This window comes from Seriola aureovittata, chromosome 3 (assembly GCF_021018895.1).
Source record: "Seriola aureovittata isolate HTS-2021-v1 ecotype China chromosome 3, ASM2101889v1, whole genome shotgun sequence".
Lineage (NCBI taxonomy): Eukaryota > Metazoa > Chordata > Actinopteri > Carangiformes > Carangidae > Seriola > Seriola aureovittata.
Genome location: NC_079366.1, coordinates 10,190,189 through 10,206,035, shown reverse-complemented (window position 1 = coordinate 10,206,035; position 15,847 = coordinate 10,190,189). Strand labels below are relative to the sequence as shown.

The 15,847-nt window shown below is 41.2% G+C and overlaps 1 protein-coding gene across 1 annotated transcript; it reads right to left on the bottom strand.

Annotated features, from left to right (window-relative positions):
• Positions 1–23: 23 nt before the first annotated feature.
• On the bottom strand, positions 24–4,086 carry LOC130166081 (tubulin beta-4B chain-like). Its single transcript, XM_056371418.1, has 5 exons — positions 3,843–4,086; positions 2,520–2,628; positions 2,319–2,429; positions 1,870–2,114; positions 24–1,788 (listed from the first exon to the last, which is right to left on the bottom strand). Exons 1-5 carry the CDS (start codon positions 3,897–3,899, stop codon positions 976–978), a joined length of 1,335 nt encoding a protein of 444 aa, XP_056227393.1. The 5' UTR covers positions 3,900–4,086; the 3' UTR covers positions 24–975.
• Positions 4,087–15,847: the final 11,761 nt, after the last annotated feature.

The window sequence follows — 15,847 nt, the reverse complement described above, 5'->3', positions numbered from 1 at the left end:
TGATGTGCCAAGAACACGGGAGCTGCTATTTAGGATCTGTTTATTGCTTGATTTACATTGAAAGACATGCATTGGTTTGAGAATATCTCATATAGCCATATATGGAAAACTGACACGGTTTGTTTAGTTATTGCTCAAATAAACAGGATAGGCATTTACATTATAACAGAGCATTTGCCGTTACAGTTTTTTAAGTGGAAAAGAGACAATCAGGTGTCCACATCCTGCTCAGGGAAACACACAGATCTCATACTGCCTCCTTGTGGTGTTCAAGCAACACTGCCTAATCTCTACACAATGCAGGTCTCCATTTTGGTTTGCTTCATACTGTGACAATCAGAGTAGAATCCTCAAAAGTTGCTGATACAGTGTTTGGTCCATTTCATTCAAGATTAGTATGTTTTTGTAAAGGTTTATCAGAAGGATTTACAGAGTGAGCTTTACTTCTATAACTATAAACTGTAGCTATCTCCTCGATTTGTTTGTATATAATTTTAAAATGTATTCAAATGTAAAATCTATCACACAGGAAAACTTCAATAACACAAAGGCATATTTTTCCAATAAGTTTATTTCAATCAGTGCCAAATTAGACAAGTGATCAAATTTCAGGGAGTTTTATTGAATAATTAGCCCAGGTATGGAACTGCATGACTGATGATGATAAATGAACATTAACAGAAGGCTACTGACAAAAGACCACAAGCACACCTGTGTTAGCTACCTCTACATTAGCACTGAGATGGGAGGGTCAGTGTAGTATTGGGAATCCTGCTCCTGGAGGAGGACAGGGGGCTCAATGGAAGAGAGAGGAGAGGCAGAGAGAAGACGAAACAGAAGGAATACAAGGGCAAGAGAGCTGGGAAATAAAAATAAAAGTCAGAGAAAGAGAGCAGAGAAGGCCTGAAATCAGTGGATGGACGGATGGATAGAGTTATGATGAGTGCAGCGGAGAAATGATGATTGATTTTAGCCTTAGGCCACCTCCTCCTCTCCCTCCTCCTCAAACTCTCCCTCCTCTGCTGTGGCGTCCTGATACTGCTGGTACTCGGACACCAAGTCGTTCATGTTGCTCTCCGCCTCGGTGAACTCCATCTCATCCATGCCCTCGCCGGTGTACCAGTGGAGGAAGGCCTTGCGGCGGAACATGGCAGTGAACTGCTCGGAGATGCGCTTGAACAGCTCCTGGATGGCTGTGCTGTTGCCGATGAAAGTGGCCGCCATCTTGAGCCCACGGGGCGGGATGTCACACACGGCCGTCTTGACGTTGTTGGGGATCCATTCCACGAAGTAGCTGCTGTTCTTGTTCTGCACATTCAGCATCTGCTCGTCCACTTCCTTCATCGACATGCGGCCACGGAACACGGCGGCCACGGTCAGGTAGCGGCCGTGGCGCGGGTCGCAGGCGGCCATCATGTTCTTGGCGTCAAACATCTGCTGAGTGAGTTCAGGCACAGAGAGGGCTCTGTACTGCTGGCTTCCCCGGCTGGTCAAGGGGGCGAAGCCGGGCATGAAGAAGTGCAGACGAGGGAAGGGCACCATGTTGACGGCCAGTTTGCGGAGGTCAGCGTTGAGCTGGCCGGGGAAACGCAGGCAAGTTGTCACCCCGCTCATGGTGGCGGAGACCAGGTGGTTGAGGTCTCCGTAAGTGGGTGTGGTGAGTTTGAGGGTGCGGAAACAGATGTCATACAGGGCCTCGTTGTCGATGCAGTATGTCTCGTCTGTGTTCTCAACCAGCTGGTGGACAGACAGCGTGGCGTTGTAGGGTTCCACCACTGTATCTGACACCTGGAGGCAGAACATACGAAGGTCAGGGAGATGAAGAGCCAGAATAAAGTACCAAAAACAAGTGTGACATAATCACCGTACCTTAGGAGAGGGCACAACGCTGAAGGTGTTCATAATACGATCGGGGTACTCCTCTCGGATCTTGCTGATGAGCAGAGTTCCCATGCCAGAGCCGGTACCACCGCCCAGGGAATGTGTGAGCTGGAAACCCTGGAGGCAGTCGCAGCTCTCAGCCTCCTTCCTCACCACATCCAGGACAGAGTCCACCAGCTCAGCTCCCTCTGTGTAGTGGCCCTTGGCCCAGTTGTTACCTGCTCCACTCTGACCTGAAAGGAATGGATTAATTACAATTTACTCTTGCAATATTCAAATTGATGGATCAAGCCAAAAGGTCATTTAAACTGAAAAACTGTTGTACTTGTCAACATGGACTGCAGCAATTCTGGCACATAAACTGATAATTAACATGATTTTATTGTTTCCTGTGTAATAACCAACATATGTGCGTGTGTGTGACTGATCGTGTATACCAAAGACAAAGTTGTCAGGTCTGAATATCTGTCCGAAGGGGCCGGAGCGGACAGAGTCCATAGTGCCTGGCTCCAGATCCACTAAGATGGCCCTAGGCACGTACTTCCCACCTTGAACACAAATGCATGTGTCAAAACTATTTATTAGAAAAGAAAAGACAGAAAATTAGAAGCTCACAGTGTTTTTTTAGCAGTCCTGACCTGAAGCCTCGTTATAGTAGACATTGATTCTGTCCAGCTGCAGGTCGCTGTCTCCGTGGTAGGTTCCAGTTGGGTCGATGCCATGCTCATCACTGATCACCTCCCAGAACTACAGACGGGTCGATGGGTGAGATTAGGCAGAGACAAGTTAATAAAAACTTGTATAATTCAGGCTGAATTTAACTACTGACATTTTAAAATCTCAACACAGGAACGTGCGGTAAATGGCCTGCTGTTTATACTGCCCTGTACATCCTGGTCAACTTGTTGAGCCGCAGCAGCCTCGCCAAGTGAGTATTACAGTGCCGAAGCAATCAATTCATCGATGGCTTTTCAACAGAAAATCAACTGACAGCAAATCTGATGACAGAATAATAATTTAAGTCTTTTGTAAAGTTTCAAACTATTTTATGGTAGCAGCCTCTCAAATGCGAAGATTTGCCACTACTATTAAACATAACTGTAAATTTTATCTTTGGAGTTTGGACTCTTTATTAGATAAAACAGGCGATCTCACGATGTCATCTTGTGATGGCTAGTTTTCTCTATCTCTCTGTTTAACAATCCACAGATTAATGGATAAATAAAAACTTGCCAGCTGCAGGCCCAGAATAATGTTAAATCAGGTTCACAGATCCCATTAAAGGATTGGTTGAACTACTACTTGAAATGAGGCTAATGCCTAACCCATTATTTGATGCAGGGATGGTATTAAAATATCAGTCAATAGGCGTACTTCTTAATTTAATATGATCTCATGAGTGTTGAAAACTGCCTGTCTGCGTTCCAGTGCATTCTGAGCCACACCCCTCTCTCTCTACCCCCCCCCCCCCCCACCACCACCACCACCACCGAAAAAAGGGGGAAAAAAAGAAAAAGAAAAACATACACACACACACACACACGCACAGACACACACACACACACACACACACACACAGGAGTGTCAAAACTCTGACTGCAACAGAAAAAAACAATCTCCCCTGAAATACACACACCAACTACATCGCAGACACACTCTGTGACAGTGGCTCAGTTAAGGTGGATGCGCTCATTTAAAGGGCATCAAGTGACAACAGCGGGGATGTCTCTGCTCGCCACCGCCCATCCTAAAGGATGCTATTGTACGCTGCGTTCACCACAGTCTTATACAACACTTTCCACTCCACTGTGTTGACCTATTTAGTATTTCCTGTGGGCAGCATGACGTCTTAACAGCAGACACGTAGGCAGCAACAAGAATAAACTAAATTCGATCACATTAAGCCGACTGCAGTTAACAGGTCGGTAATACGCCAACGGGTTGCATGCGTGTTTTCATACCTTTGCTCCAATCTGGTTCCCGCACTGCCCGGCCTGCAGGTGCACTATCTCACGCATGTTGTCGCTGCGGTGTGGGGAGTCTCACAGAGAGCTGCTGCTGCTGCTGCAGGGGAACACTGGAAGCTGACGACGGGTCTGCTGGCTGGTCCGTCCTGGCCCTCCCGACTCAGTCAACAGTGTCTGAATGGCGGAGGCGCTGTGGCTGCGCTGTAAGCTCTCTGTCTCGCCCTTCCCTGCGTCCGCGACTGCGCCGTTCATCCCGGTGCTGCAGCATGACGTCATCTCCATGGCAACGGGAACCGGGCACGGCCGGAAAATTAGCCTGCCTGTGCCGGCTGGCTGGCTGGAAGACAGCCCGAACAGACACCGGTTGTTGTGGGGTTGATAAGAATGAAGAGATAAACGACCTTAAAGCTTGATTCAGGCCCTCGAAAAGCCACTGGCCTGCACCATGTGTAACATCTGGTTTAATCTGGCTGACATTAGCCTGTGAAGGAATGATGGCTAGATGTAAGGATGCCGAATAAACTGTCACATAGGTTATAATCATATACAAATAGCATGTTAACTTGTGGCAAATGTGTATCTAGGTGTGGTTTTTTTTTTTTGTTATTTCCTGGATAAAGGATTAATGTTGGCATGAGCTTGACTCACTGGCATGCAGGGACTAGCACTAATGTGAACTTTTGCCTCAGTATCAATAAAGCCAGTTTTATTCATGCAGCCCAATATCACAAGTCACAAATTTGTTTTTAAGAGTCTGTACAGCGCCCCTCTGTCCTTAGACTCTCGGTTCAGACAAGGAAAAACTCCCCAAAAACCCCTTTAATGGGAGGAAAAACAACAACTTCCTTAAGTTGTCTTGAGGAAGAGCAACAGAGGAGGGATCCCACTTCCAGGATGAACAGATATGCAAACAATAGGTGATGTGTAAATAGAGCAACATAGTAAAATTACAGTAGGATTACAAAATTACAGATAGACTAACCATACAGTATATGAATGATATGGATCTGGAAGGAAATAGATTACCTTCCATATGTCACCAAACAGCTGCACAACCACTGCTCCCATAGGAGAGAGACCGACCAGTGGCAGGACATTGGTAACAGGTACAAGGCCTCAAATAATCAAAGAAACGGCTACTAACTGTAAGCTAGAGCCTTAACAATGTCAGACGGTCTAATGTCAGCAGCGGGGTTATTCCAGAGGAAACAGGCATGATAGGAAAGGCCCTGAAGCCTACGAACTACTTTTTAACGTATGGGGACAGACAACAACAGCATTCTTATTCTGCTGCATTTATTCACTTGAAATAGTTATTTATCTGTTACCTCTTTAGACTGCTTCTTGTACTGCTGTGACACGCGAATCTATCTGCTGAGGAGTATAATCAAATCTCAATTTACAAGTGGCCATTGTTTACACGCACTCATTGTGTCCTGGTTTTGAGTCTTACGCTGCTTTTGGGAAAAGACTTTTCCCTGGAACACAAAGATACAATCCATGTCATAACTGATGTTGGGCCCTGACATGCCCAGTTCCAGTATTCATCAATCAAACTTGGTTCTATGACTCGACATGTGTCTATATCTAAAGGCAATAGTTTGTGCCTGGGCACCTCGCAAGCTGACATGACCTCAGTGTCCTCAGTGAATACTTTGTTTGCACAAACCAATTGAAAGTTGTACATCGCTTGGAAGCAGCTTGTTATTTTGTTTGTGCTGTTGCCTGTAGAAACAGGAAGTTTGAAAACAGAGCCTGGAAGGAAGCAGAATGTGATAGTCTGCAAATGGGATGGCATTCCCCCACCTTTTCTTTCAGCAGTCAGCCTTTTCCAAAGAAAACATCAGAGATAATTAAATGAAATCACCAATCACAAGTGATCACGATGTGGATTTACAGTATCTGGACTTAAGGTTGAAGATTGACTAGATTTGTTTTTATTGCATTTTCTTTTCCTTACCTCAAATAACCTACAGCCAACTCCACGAGACCCACCGGCCGCTGTCTGCACAGTAACCAGTCAGTACCTCAGCCACAGCCACAGCCTGAAACAAGTTGTAACACAGCCAACAGATTCACAAAAAACAAGGCAAGGCAGGTTTATTTGTATAGCACATTTCAACAACAAGGCAATTCAAAGTGCTTTACATAGAGCATAAAAAGGCATCAAGACAGAATATAATAGCAACACAAGTAAAAAGACATTTAAATACGATCGAAAAAGTTTTGAATTTGGAAATAAAAATAAAGCTAAAAAGGAAAAACAGGAGAATAAAAGTTACAGTGCAGTGTAAAATATTAACTCTCAATTTGTCTGAGTGAATAGTCAGCTGTGTTTCTTATAACTGATCATTCATTAGTTTAAATATAGAGAAAGGGTTACTGATGCTGGGCCATAAAAAATAATAACGTACAGGATTTCTTAAAGCTCCACATTAAAGTAATATACAGTGTCTACCATATATTCATCATCAAATGGGGCTCCAAGTGCACTCTAACACATAACCTTAGTTTGATCTGCATTAAGAAAGTTTATCATTATTATTAAAACAGCATTGATTCAATACTGTATGTGGGTATACAAGATATGACTTTACATATAACTGTATATGTATTTGTGCTGTGGGACTGATGGTCCAGCATTGATCACTGTAGTTACAACTGATATCCACAGAAGGGCGGTAGAGATCTATTATTGTTCAGCTGAACAGCTTCCTGTCCCTTTACTGCTCTTTTTTTTTTTAAATTAATTTGGTTAAATCTTACATTTTATGGGTTGTAAAGTTGCGGGTACTAAAACTCACCAATACTCACCTCTATAAAGGCAGCTCTTAAGCCTGAGTGCATTCATTATTGCATAAAGTAGTAGGCATACAATATCCTGATGAAAACTGATGAAATGTCTCTGAACATATAACAAGCAAGGTTCTTTTTTTGGCTTCTACATCCATCACCGTTGTATGTGCATTTGAATATGCCAACGGATAATTCCTTTTGTTTGCCTTGTGAATTATTTTCAATACTGAGACATAATCTGATTTACTTATGAAAGATGAAAACAGCATCTGGTAAACTGAGTCTCACCTGCTCGCTCACATACCTTTTTTAATATACTGATGTTTATCTTTTTTTCAGGGGCACATTAAGTTTTCACAGACTCCTGAATGCCTGAAGACAGATAGTAGAGCAATTAAAGACTAACACACACACACACACACACACACACACACACACACACACACACACACACACACACACACACATTGAAATTCACTGCTGTAATTGCCTCCTCCTTTCCTTGGGAGGATATGAAGTGTGCACAGCATTTTGTCCTTCTTTCAGAACTTATCCTAATGTTGCACATTAAAAGCGCTCCATCAAACTCTCAACTCCTCAGGTCACATTCTCCTATAGTATCACAATCTGTCTGTCTCTCGGAGTCTCACCTCCCATATCACCAGTGTGACCATCATCCCTGCAACTTCTGCTCTACGACTGTCCAGTCTAATCCACCCTTTCCTCCCAGTATGCTTTGTTAAAATGTCACACGTGAAAAACACACACACATACTTCCTTAAGTGTTCTTACTGCTCATAAATTTTGTGGTTATTTAAATATGTTACACCGAGGGGAACACTCGACCGGCAGTTTGTCATATTATGCAAGGGCTGGCAGTTACATTGCCTCTCATTAAGGAGGGTCATAAAACCACCCTCTTTGTCGGAAACGCCCATCACTGAAGAGGGTAGTCAGCACTTTGAAAGGACAAGTGCACACACACACAAAATGAAAGCAGAGAAATGGAATCGAAGAAGGACAAAGTAAAGATTAGTGAAGGGAAGGAATAAAACTTATAATTTACACACAACATCATTTGCTATGGACTGTTTTAATTACATTACACATGTAAAAGCCCGACTAGGGACAGGAGTTGAGAATTAGCAATAGATATAAACTCTTTGTGCAACACATGAACTCGTGAAACTATGTTAAATTGCATTGTCCCTTTCAAATAAATAAAAAACTAAACTAAAGTAAGATGAAAACTTCATGCAAGTCTGTTTTATTGCTGTGATTCTGTGTTTATCTTGAGTAGATATTCATCCAGTAAATCACTGCTCCTGTGAAAGGTTAATAAAAGATAAGTGATACATGAATTAATGTACCACAAGCCTGCAGAAATCTGCCTATTGCCTCTTGTCATTCCTCTCACATCCACAGTTTTCTCTCATATTATGTCCTAAAAAGAAGAACAGTAAATCAAAATAAATCAAAAATAAACAAATGTAAAAATTGTTGCATAAAAACAATAAAAGGGGCCAGCATTCACAAATGTAAAGCATTATCTTTACTTAGTCAGACTGTGAGTTACAGGCTGCATAAAGTTTAAACAATATTTTTATGTCATGTACCATGAGATGATTGAAATGTGTCACTCTTCAGAAATTTTGCCACTAACTTTCCCTTTAATATCTTGTGGTGCATGAGGCCATTGTGGGCCATGCTGCAGGTCATTGAGCAGGTCTGCGTTAAGGCTATAGAGGGATTTTTTGCATCAATGTGGGGAAACCTGATGTTTCAGGCATTTCAGAAAAAGAATTTCCTGTATGGCTATTTTATCTACAAATATACCGATATATCACAATATAATCTGATTCTGCAATATGATTTACATAACCTCCGAGACGTTGGGCCATCTGTGATCCGAGCACTCCAGCGTAACTGTGCGTGGAATACAAACTTAACAGAATGAGGGTTCCTCTCAAACGTTCAATGTTATGAAGGGCATCATAAATAACTAATGGCCAACACTGTGTGGAAAAAAATTTCATTTGTAGACTTCACAGGGCTGGAGCGTACATCAGTCAGCAGAGCACCACAGAAGCTGACTGTGTGTAAACAAGGTCATCATTATGTGTTTGAAGAGTCAGCCATGTGGCTCACAGAGTTGCACTGGGTGTGCTTAAAGCCTTGTGTGTCCTGTATGCAAATGCAGCACATAGTTTTATTACCTTAAAGTGGATAAAAATTTACAAGGAGTGGGTAGAGGACGGACCACAAGAGCTATGACACTATCAATGATATCACAGTTCATTATCACACACATGCAACATGATGTTGATTGGGTCTCTGCGGCAAGCATCTTTTGTTAGAAGTCTTAGTCACTATAGCAACAAAGAGCAGGAAAGATTGTAATTTAAACAGTTTGGCAGCTTAGACCACCTTCTCTTACTTCAGTAGAAAGTACTCGTGGGTTTTACTGTGAAAGATCTTTCTGCTCTTTTTGCTATAGATTGTTATGAATGATTGCTCTCAAACATCCATTTGATGCTGAGTAAATATTGTAACATATATGTTACAGTTACTATAACATACTTGAGCAAAAGATTAAAAGAATTTACAAATTTGGGATCAATCGCAAACTTCACAGCGGTTTCTTGCTGTGAGGATTCCTTCATCCCTGCTCCTTTTTCAAGATCAATTTTAAATCCCAATGTGTTCGGATTATGGGGGGAAAGCTCACAGCTCACAGGGCAATAAAACACATCACTCTGCCACTCTGCTGCCTTCATTACTTCATTACTTTACCTTTTTTTTTAATCCTCTGACCACCTTTTTTATATTGTGGAAATCATTTGAGCCGTGGGAAACCACCCGTAATTTGTGGCTTACACTTCTTACATTATGAAGGATAAATACCAAGAGAATCAGTGCTGAAATCTGTTTGTAGTATGCTGGGTTTAATGTAAGTGTATGTTTACTGATATCATTAAACTAATTATGGTTCTTCCTCGCTAACTGCTTCTCTGAGTCATAGCGCAATGCCCACATCTCTTGAACAAGAGTCTCTCTCTTTCCACAGCATTACGTAGATGTATGCAAAAATGGCGTGGCGTTTCTTGGCATGTGCTTTGAGATAAAATGCTTTTCATGTCTGATGCTATAGAGTTACTTAGAGCTTCAAAAAATGAAACAAGAAACAAAAGAAAAACTGAGTCATAAGTGGAAATCACACTTGTATGCATATTAAGATATGGCCCACAGGCAGACACAGATATGTACTGCCATGCACACTCACAACACACTTCCAAAATCACTTATATTAGCCCATTATCATAATTACAGACATTAGGAAAGCAAAAACAGCTAATTAACATCCAAATAAACAAGCCAAAAGCTACTAGATGGAATTAATTCATGAAATATGTCTTAAGGGAGCAGTTATGTTTATACAGAATACAAACGTCACTTCTGCCTCTCCTGTATCGCTTCCTCAACCTCCTTCCTTCCCTCTTTTTCAATCTTTCTCTCCCTCAAAGACTACAAACAAAAGCTGTCAAATCATCTCAGGGCTTATCACTGAGAAAAACATGCGACTCCAGTCGTGACAGGCTGTTAAGATGTGTGGTGGTGACAGTGTGCACAATCATTTTAATGGCAGGAGAACCAGTTAATCACACAAACACACATGCACACACATACATGCACAGATCAGAAACACATACACAGATTTCAGATTTCCAAAGCTCAGACTTCAAAATGGCATTTCTGTATTATTTCTGCGGAACCACATTAATTATTCAGTTGGTGATCAATAGCCTGCAGCATTAAACATGGTGAGTCACAGAAAGACCAAACCCAGATTGAACAGCAAAATAATGAGGGTTGTATGTGAAGGATACATTAAAATGAAATCCTTAATGAATCATAGATAGATAGATAAATTAATTCTGTAACCTGGTCGATAAATATTTGAGATTTGATGATGAATCGGATTAGTGCCTTGTTGAGATTGATACCACTCTTTCTGTACGCTAAATTTTAAATTACAGCCAGCAGCCAGTTACCTTAGCTTAGCATGAAGACTGGAAACAGGGGGAAACAGTTTAGCCTGGCTCTGTCCAAAGATTATATCCACCTACCAGTACCTCTTAAGCTCACTTATTAACATGTTATATCTTTTGAGTTTGAAAGGTCATGTGACGCAATATTTGTTGGCCAGAAGTAACGACTGCTCGGAGTCTTGCTGTCACCGTGAGGTTGACAGCGAACACACAGCAACTTCTAGTGAGGTTGCAACTTCCAGTTTTTATGCTAAACTAACTGGCTGTTGGGAGTAACTTCATATCAACCAAACATGCATGAGAACTGTTCTTAACTAACTATGAAGAAAGCAAATAAACCTATTTTGCAATATTATGAATGTTCCTTTTAATAATAATTCCTTTTGACTTTATAATTTGGTTTAAAGATGGCCAACCTGTGTGCTTACTGTTATAAAGTGTTACAAAAAATGCATGCACAGAACAAATAAGGTAGGCTGCTTAAAAGAAAGTTGATAGTGAAGTGTACCATACTTAGTAAATATTTTACATCACAAATGTGACATTATCAATAATTTTCTTTCAACGCTGGACCGTTTTCTTTTCGGAGCTGTGGTTGTGTCATCTTTCATCTCAAAATAAATCACGGTTCAAAAGAAAAAAGAAAAAGACAGAGAAGAAACAAACTCACATGATTGATAGACAGTAAAGGAAAAAGCAAGTTTGCACCAATCTGATCCAACTGCTGTCTCGCAAACATCTGGTCACTTGAATCTGCAGTTGCTATGTGAGCACAATCACAGACACAGTTGGAAAAAATGTTGCGAAATCTATTCGCCATTGATGCTGTGGTTGGTTGCAGTGGAAGTTATCGAAACTCAATCATCCAAAGAATTGTAAGAAGCTGCCAGAATGAGCGTTGCTGCTCAGAAACCTGAAATGACATGTGTTCAGATGAATCATATCAACAATAACATGAGCAGAGACGTAGAGACGATGCAAATCAAAATGCAAAGAACAAGTATGACTAAGCCCTGAGACTGATGACGAGTAGCGTTTCATGTCAAGATGTTGCCTCTAAGTCAGTTGCACCTGAGAGAAAAACTAAAGAAACCCTCAAGGACGATGCTAATTAACAAAGTTAAAGCGAGATGCTTCAATCAACATATTTTGGGAACAGAGTAATTGCTGGAGATGCTTTCTGCTTTCAGATCATTCAGATCATGTTTTGTCACATTTCCATGTTCATGGTGTAGAAATGAGATCAGCCTTACACAAACAAAGATAATGTAACAGACACATGATGGAGTTTTCTTCTGATCCACCATAGAGAAACAAAGTCAATTCTGATGGGTTAGGTACAAATTTAAGTTTAGTTTGAGCTAATCAGAAGTTGGAAAGGGGACGGGGGGGGGGGGGGGGACGGGGGGGGGCATCATCTTCTTGGAAGAAAAAAGCATCAACAGAAAAGTGTGGATGATATCAGAGCTGTACAGGTTGTTGTAAGTAACACAAATAAATCTTAAATCTCTTAAATCATGCTCTTAGCAGCATGGCTAAAAGTTCTGTTGGTAGGTCCACCACTTTGCCAGACTGTAATATCTTGACAACCTGGTCGATTGGATGAATGCTAATGTTTTTGTGCACGAGGTTGACATTTGTGGGTCAGAGTGCAATATAATAACAGCTATTACATTGATCACCATGAAAGTGCCATGAAGCAAAGCCTGCAAGGTAGTTCAGGCAGTCAACTTGAGGCTGCTGCTATGGCACACCCTTCTCACTGGAACACAAATTCAGCATAGTATGGGTTATGGTGTTGTACTTAAGCTGTCTGCTCACACTTTTGCTGCCATGCACATGCTGCTGCTGCAGTTCGCACAGAGAACCGGAAACAGAATTTACGGATTAAGCCCTTGACGTTTGCGCAGTAAACTGTTTGACTCGTCAAAATGAGTCCAGGGACGGCGGCTAGCTCAGGTGAAACAACAGGAGGACAGGGAGGAGTGAATGACTAGAACCACATTCACACCTAGAACATTGGAAAAAAACATACATAAGGAGCGCATTAATGAGTTTTAAGGAATCTGGACCACTCTAAATTTTGATGACATAAGTAAGTAAGTTTTTCTGTTCCAACAAAGTAATTGTTCAACTTTGTTATAATCCTAAAGATTTTTATAGAGGATGCTGATTTGTCTTGAATATGGAAAGTAAAGCTCAGAAACACGCAACTGATGAAAGAAATGTTGAATGAGAGATTGTATTCAGCATTACTGGGATTAATTATTGCAATACAATTATTAAATAATTAATTTATATATATAAACTCAGAGAAATTGGTCCTCTATCACCCAGTGTTGGTCTCATTGTGATAACTTTTACAATAGAGCACTGTCCAAAGCTGCCATTGACGCCCATGTTAAACTGAGCTCTGAAGCTCTTGCCTTGAGTTGAGGGGAATTTTCAGTGTAATAAAAACTCAACTGTAAACTGTAAGTACACATATAATATATCATTGTCTTTATTGAAGCCTTGGGACACTTGTAGAGAAGAGTTTTTATTCCATACGACTTATAGTTTTCCGCTCTGTGATCCAATTTCAGAACAAGTTTCATCTTAAAAGCTGCGGCCTATAGGGTTAAAGAGGGGATTGTGTGTGAATATTTCCCTCCTCCCCCTGGTGGCCACAGTTGCCATAGCAACCAGTGTCCCAGCAGGTGCTGTGAGCACATAATCTTGGCAGAAATGGACAAAGCTGATTCTGATTGGTTAATTATATTAATTAACTCTTAGCTTTTTAACATGGGTATGGGAGCAACTGTAAGTAAAATCAACAGCGTGTATGTGTGTGTGCTACGTGTGTGCATGTTGTTGTGTGGTTATTTTGTGTGTGTACATTGGTTTGAAACCATTATAGTGAGGTAATTTTGGCCGGTCCTGAAAACTACAAAACAAATGGTTTAATAAGGGTTAAGATTAGGCAGTTTCTACCACCACACACACACACACACATACGTTTACACACAAGCACCATCTCCACCTTATGGATATTCACCTTACCCCAGCCACATTTCGACCAAAAAGTACCTGGAACTTTTAGTTTTACACGTATTAAATGTGGCGGATGGCAACCCTAGGCACTCCGGTTGTTGTGGTCCTTCATTTTTTTACCTTCTCCCTGACCTGTTTCGCGGTGTGGTCAAAATTTCTCCAGAAAATTTTTTTGTTTTATACTACAATCCCCTACACTACTTTTTACAGACAAAAATAATCAAATTTACTTGGTAAAATATTCATATTTACTAAGCAGCCGTAATCTGTTTCTGTCAAACTGTGAATATTACAAACTATATCTTCTTTGAGATGCCTAGATACAGAAAGTCCAGTCTTGTCTGAAGATACAGGAAATAACTGAAATGTGCACAAAGTTTGGATGAACTTAAAGTAAATGCAACACATATGCCATCCATTTTCCAATCCACAGGTTTTTGGTTGTTGAATACATTTTCCTACCTTCCACACAGTCACTGGTTTCTGTTCCTTTCAGAGCGGTTGAAGAATCAACTTGCATGGACTTGAAACTTGCTCCAGGTAATCAATCACAGTTACCGCATGTCTTTTATTTTCGTCAGTCTTGAGTTTCACTGCCTGTTAATGCCGTTTTACACATCAAAATGAGTTATCTAGACATGAGGAGCACGATGGAGCCAGTCAAAACAGTTTCATGTGTTTACCAGGCGGGGAAGATCGAACAAAAATAAAACTTTCTGCTCCTGTAATTTTATGGAAGTGCAATACTGAATGATACTTTCAGGTGCTTGTGTGAAGGTAGGACAAATACATCGATCAGTCTTAAAATTTCTCTTCCAAGTTGATAACAGACCTTGTCTGATGTATAAATTAAAATGGATGTACTGTATTGGCAGTCATCGGGTCCCCTGAAGGCCTCTGCTACGTTAAATCACTAATCTTATCTCCTCTCTCATGCTGTCAACTGTATAAACAGTAGCACATTTTTGGAAAAATGTATCCACAGAGTCTCTGCAGTGTTTGTTCAAGGTTTCATTAATGACAATGTGTGTGTGTGTGTGTGTGTGTGTGTGTGTGTGTGTGTGTGTGTGTGTGTGTGTGTGTGTGTGTGTGTGTGTTCAGGGTCAGAGTTAAGCTAAGACATGTAGTGGTTAGAGTTCAGGGGAGTAAATGTAAACAGTGGAAACTGCTCATAAGTCTAATAAACTGCAAGTGTGTGCGTGCGTGTGTGCATGTGCCTGTGCGTGCATGTGCCTTCAGCTTCAGAGCTCACCATCACAACATGTTCCTCTATATATGGAAAGAGGAAATTCCATACTTTGATATGCAAAACAATATTTGGCGTGGATGGGATCTGAATTTCAAAGAGGAGCAGACTGTGCTCAGATTCCCACAGGGACCATTCAAAGGCATCAAAGCTGCCTTGCCTTCTGACCTTACCGAGTTTTATTAGGGACAACGAAGCAACTGAGCAGAGACCAACAGTGTGAAAAATATCTCGATTGTCTTGGAGGAGATGAATGTGGGGAGGGAGGAGAGGGTTACAGCATAGCATGCAAGAATTGTTCTTTCACGTCTGTCGCTTCTTAAGTCTCTGGAAATTCACTCTTAAAGGGATAGTTCAACAAGAGTTAGATGAGAAGATCTATTCCACTCCCATGGGTGTACGCGAAATATGAAGCAACAGTACTAGACACTAGTAGCCTGGCACCTACTGTCGGTCAGAAATAATCCAACGACTATTCATTTAAATGAAGACACTGCATGTGTCCTTGTGTTTGCTTCTGAATGCATTTGCACAACTGTGTTAATTCAGTCTCTGTGTCAAGTAGACAAATTGTGGACTTCATTAACAAATTACTTACAATTACAAATGTAGAAAAATTACACATTAAGCAGAACATAGTGTCTTCAGTGTGTATGCTGTATGTGTAGGAGTGGGAGATGTAGTGTGTGTGTGTGTGTGTGTGTGTGTGTGGGAGGAAAAAATAATGAGGCTCATCATCATGTGTAATCATTAACCAGTCAGGGTGACAGTAATCAACTCTGTGTAAAGTGTGCATGTCACTGCAGTGTACATGCCTCTAATAGAATTTGCATGATACTCTTTTGTGTCCCCAAGGCTCTTCACCGTTTTGCAGC

Excerpts from the sequence above, each read along its gene's own strand:
- LOC130166081 (XM_056371418.1), bottom strand. The coding sequence starts at position 3,899 with ATGCGTGAGATAGTGCACCTGCAGGCCGGGCAGTGCGGGAACCAGATT. Across the intron at positions 2,629-3,842 it reads GGAACCAGATTGGAGCAAAG|TTCTGGGAGGTGATCAGTGA; the intron begins GTATGAAAACAC and ends ACCCGTCTGTAG. Across the intron at positions 2,115-2,318 it reads ACCTGACAACTTTGTCTTTG|GTCAGAGTGGAGCAGGTAAC; the intron begins GTATACACGATC and ends CATTCCTTTCAG.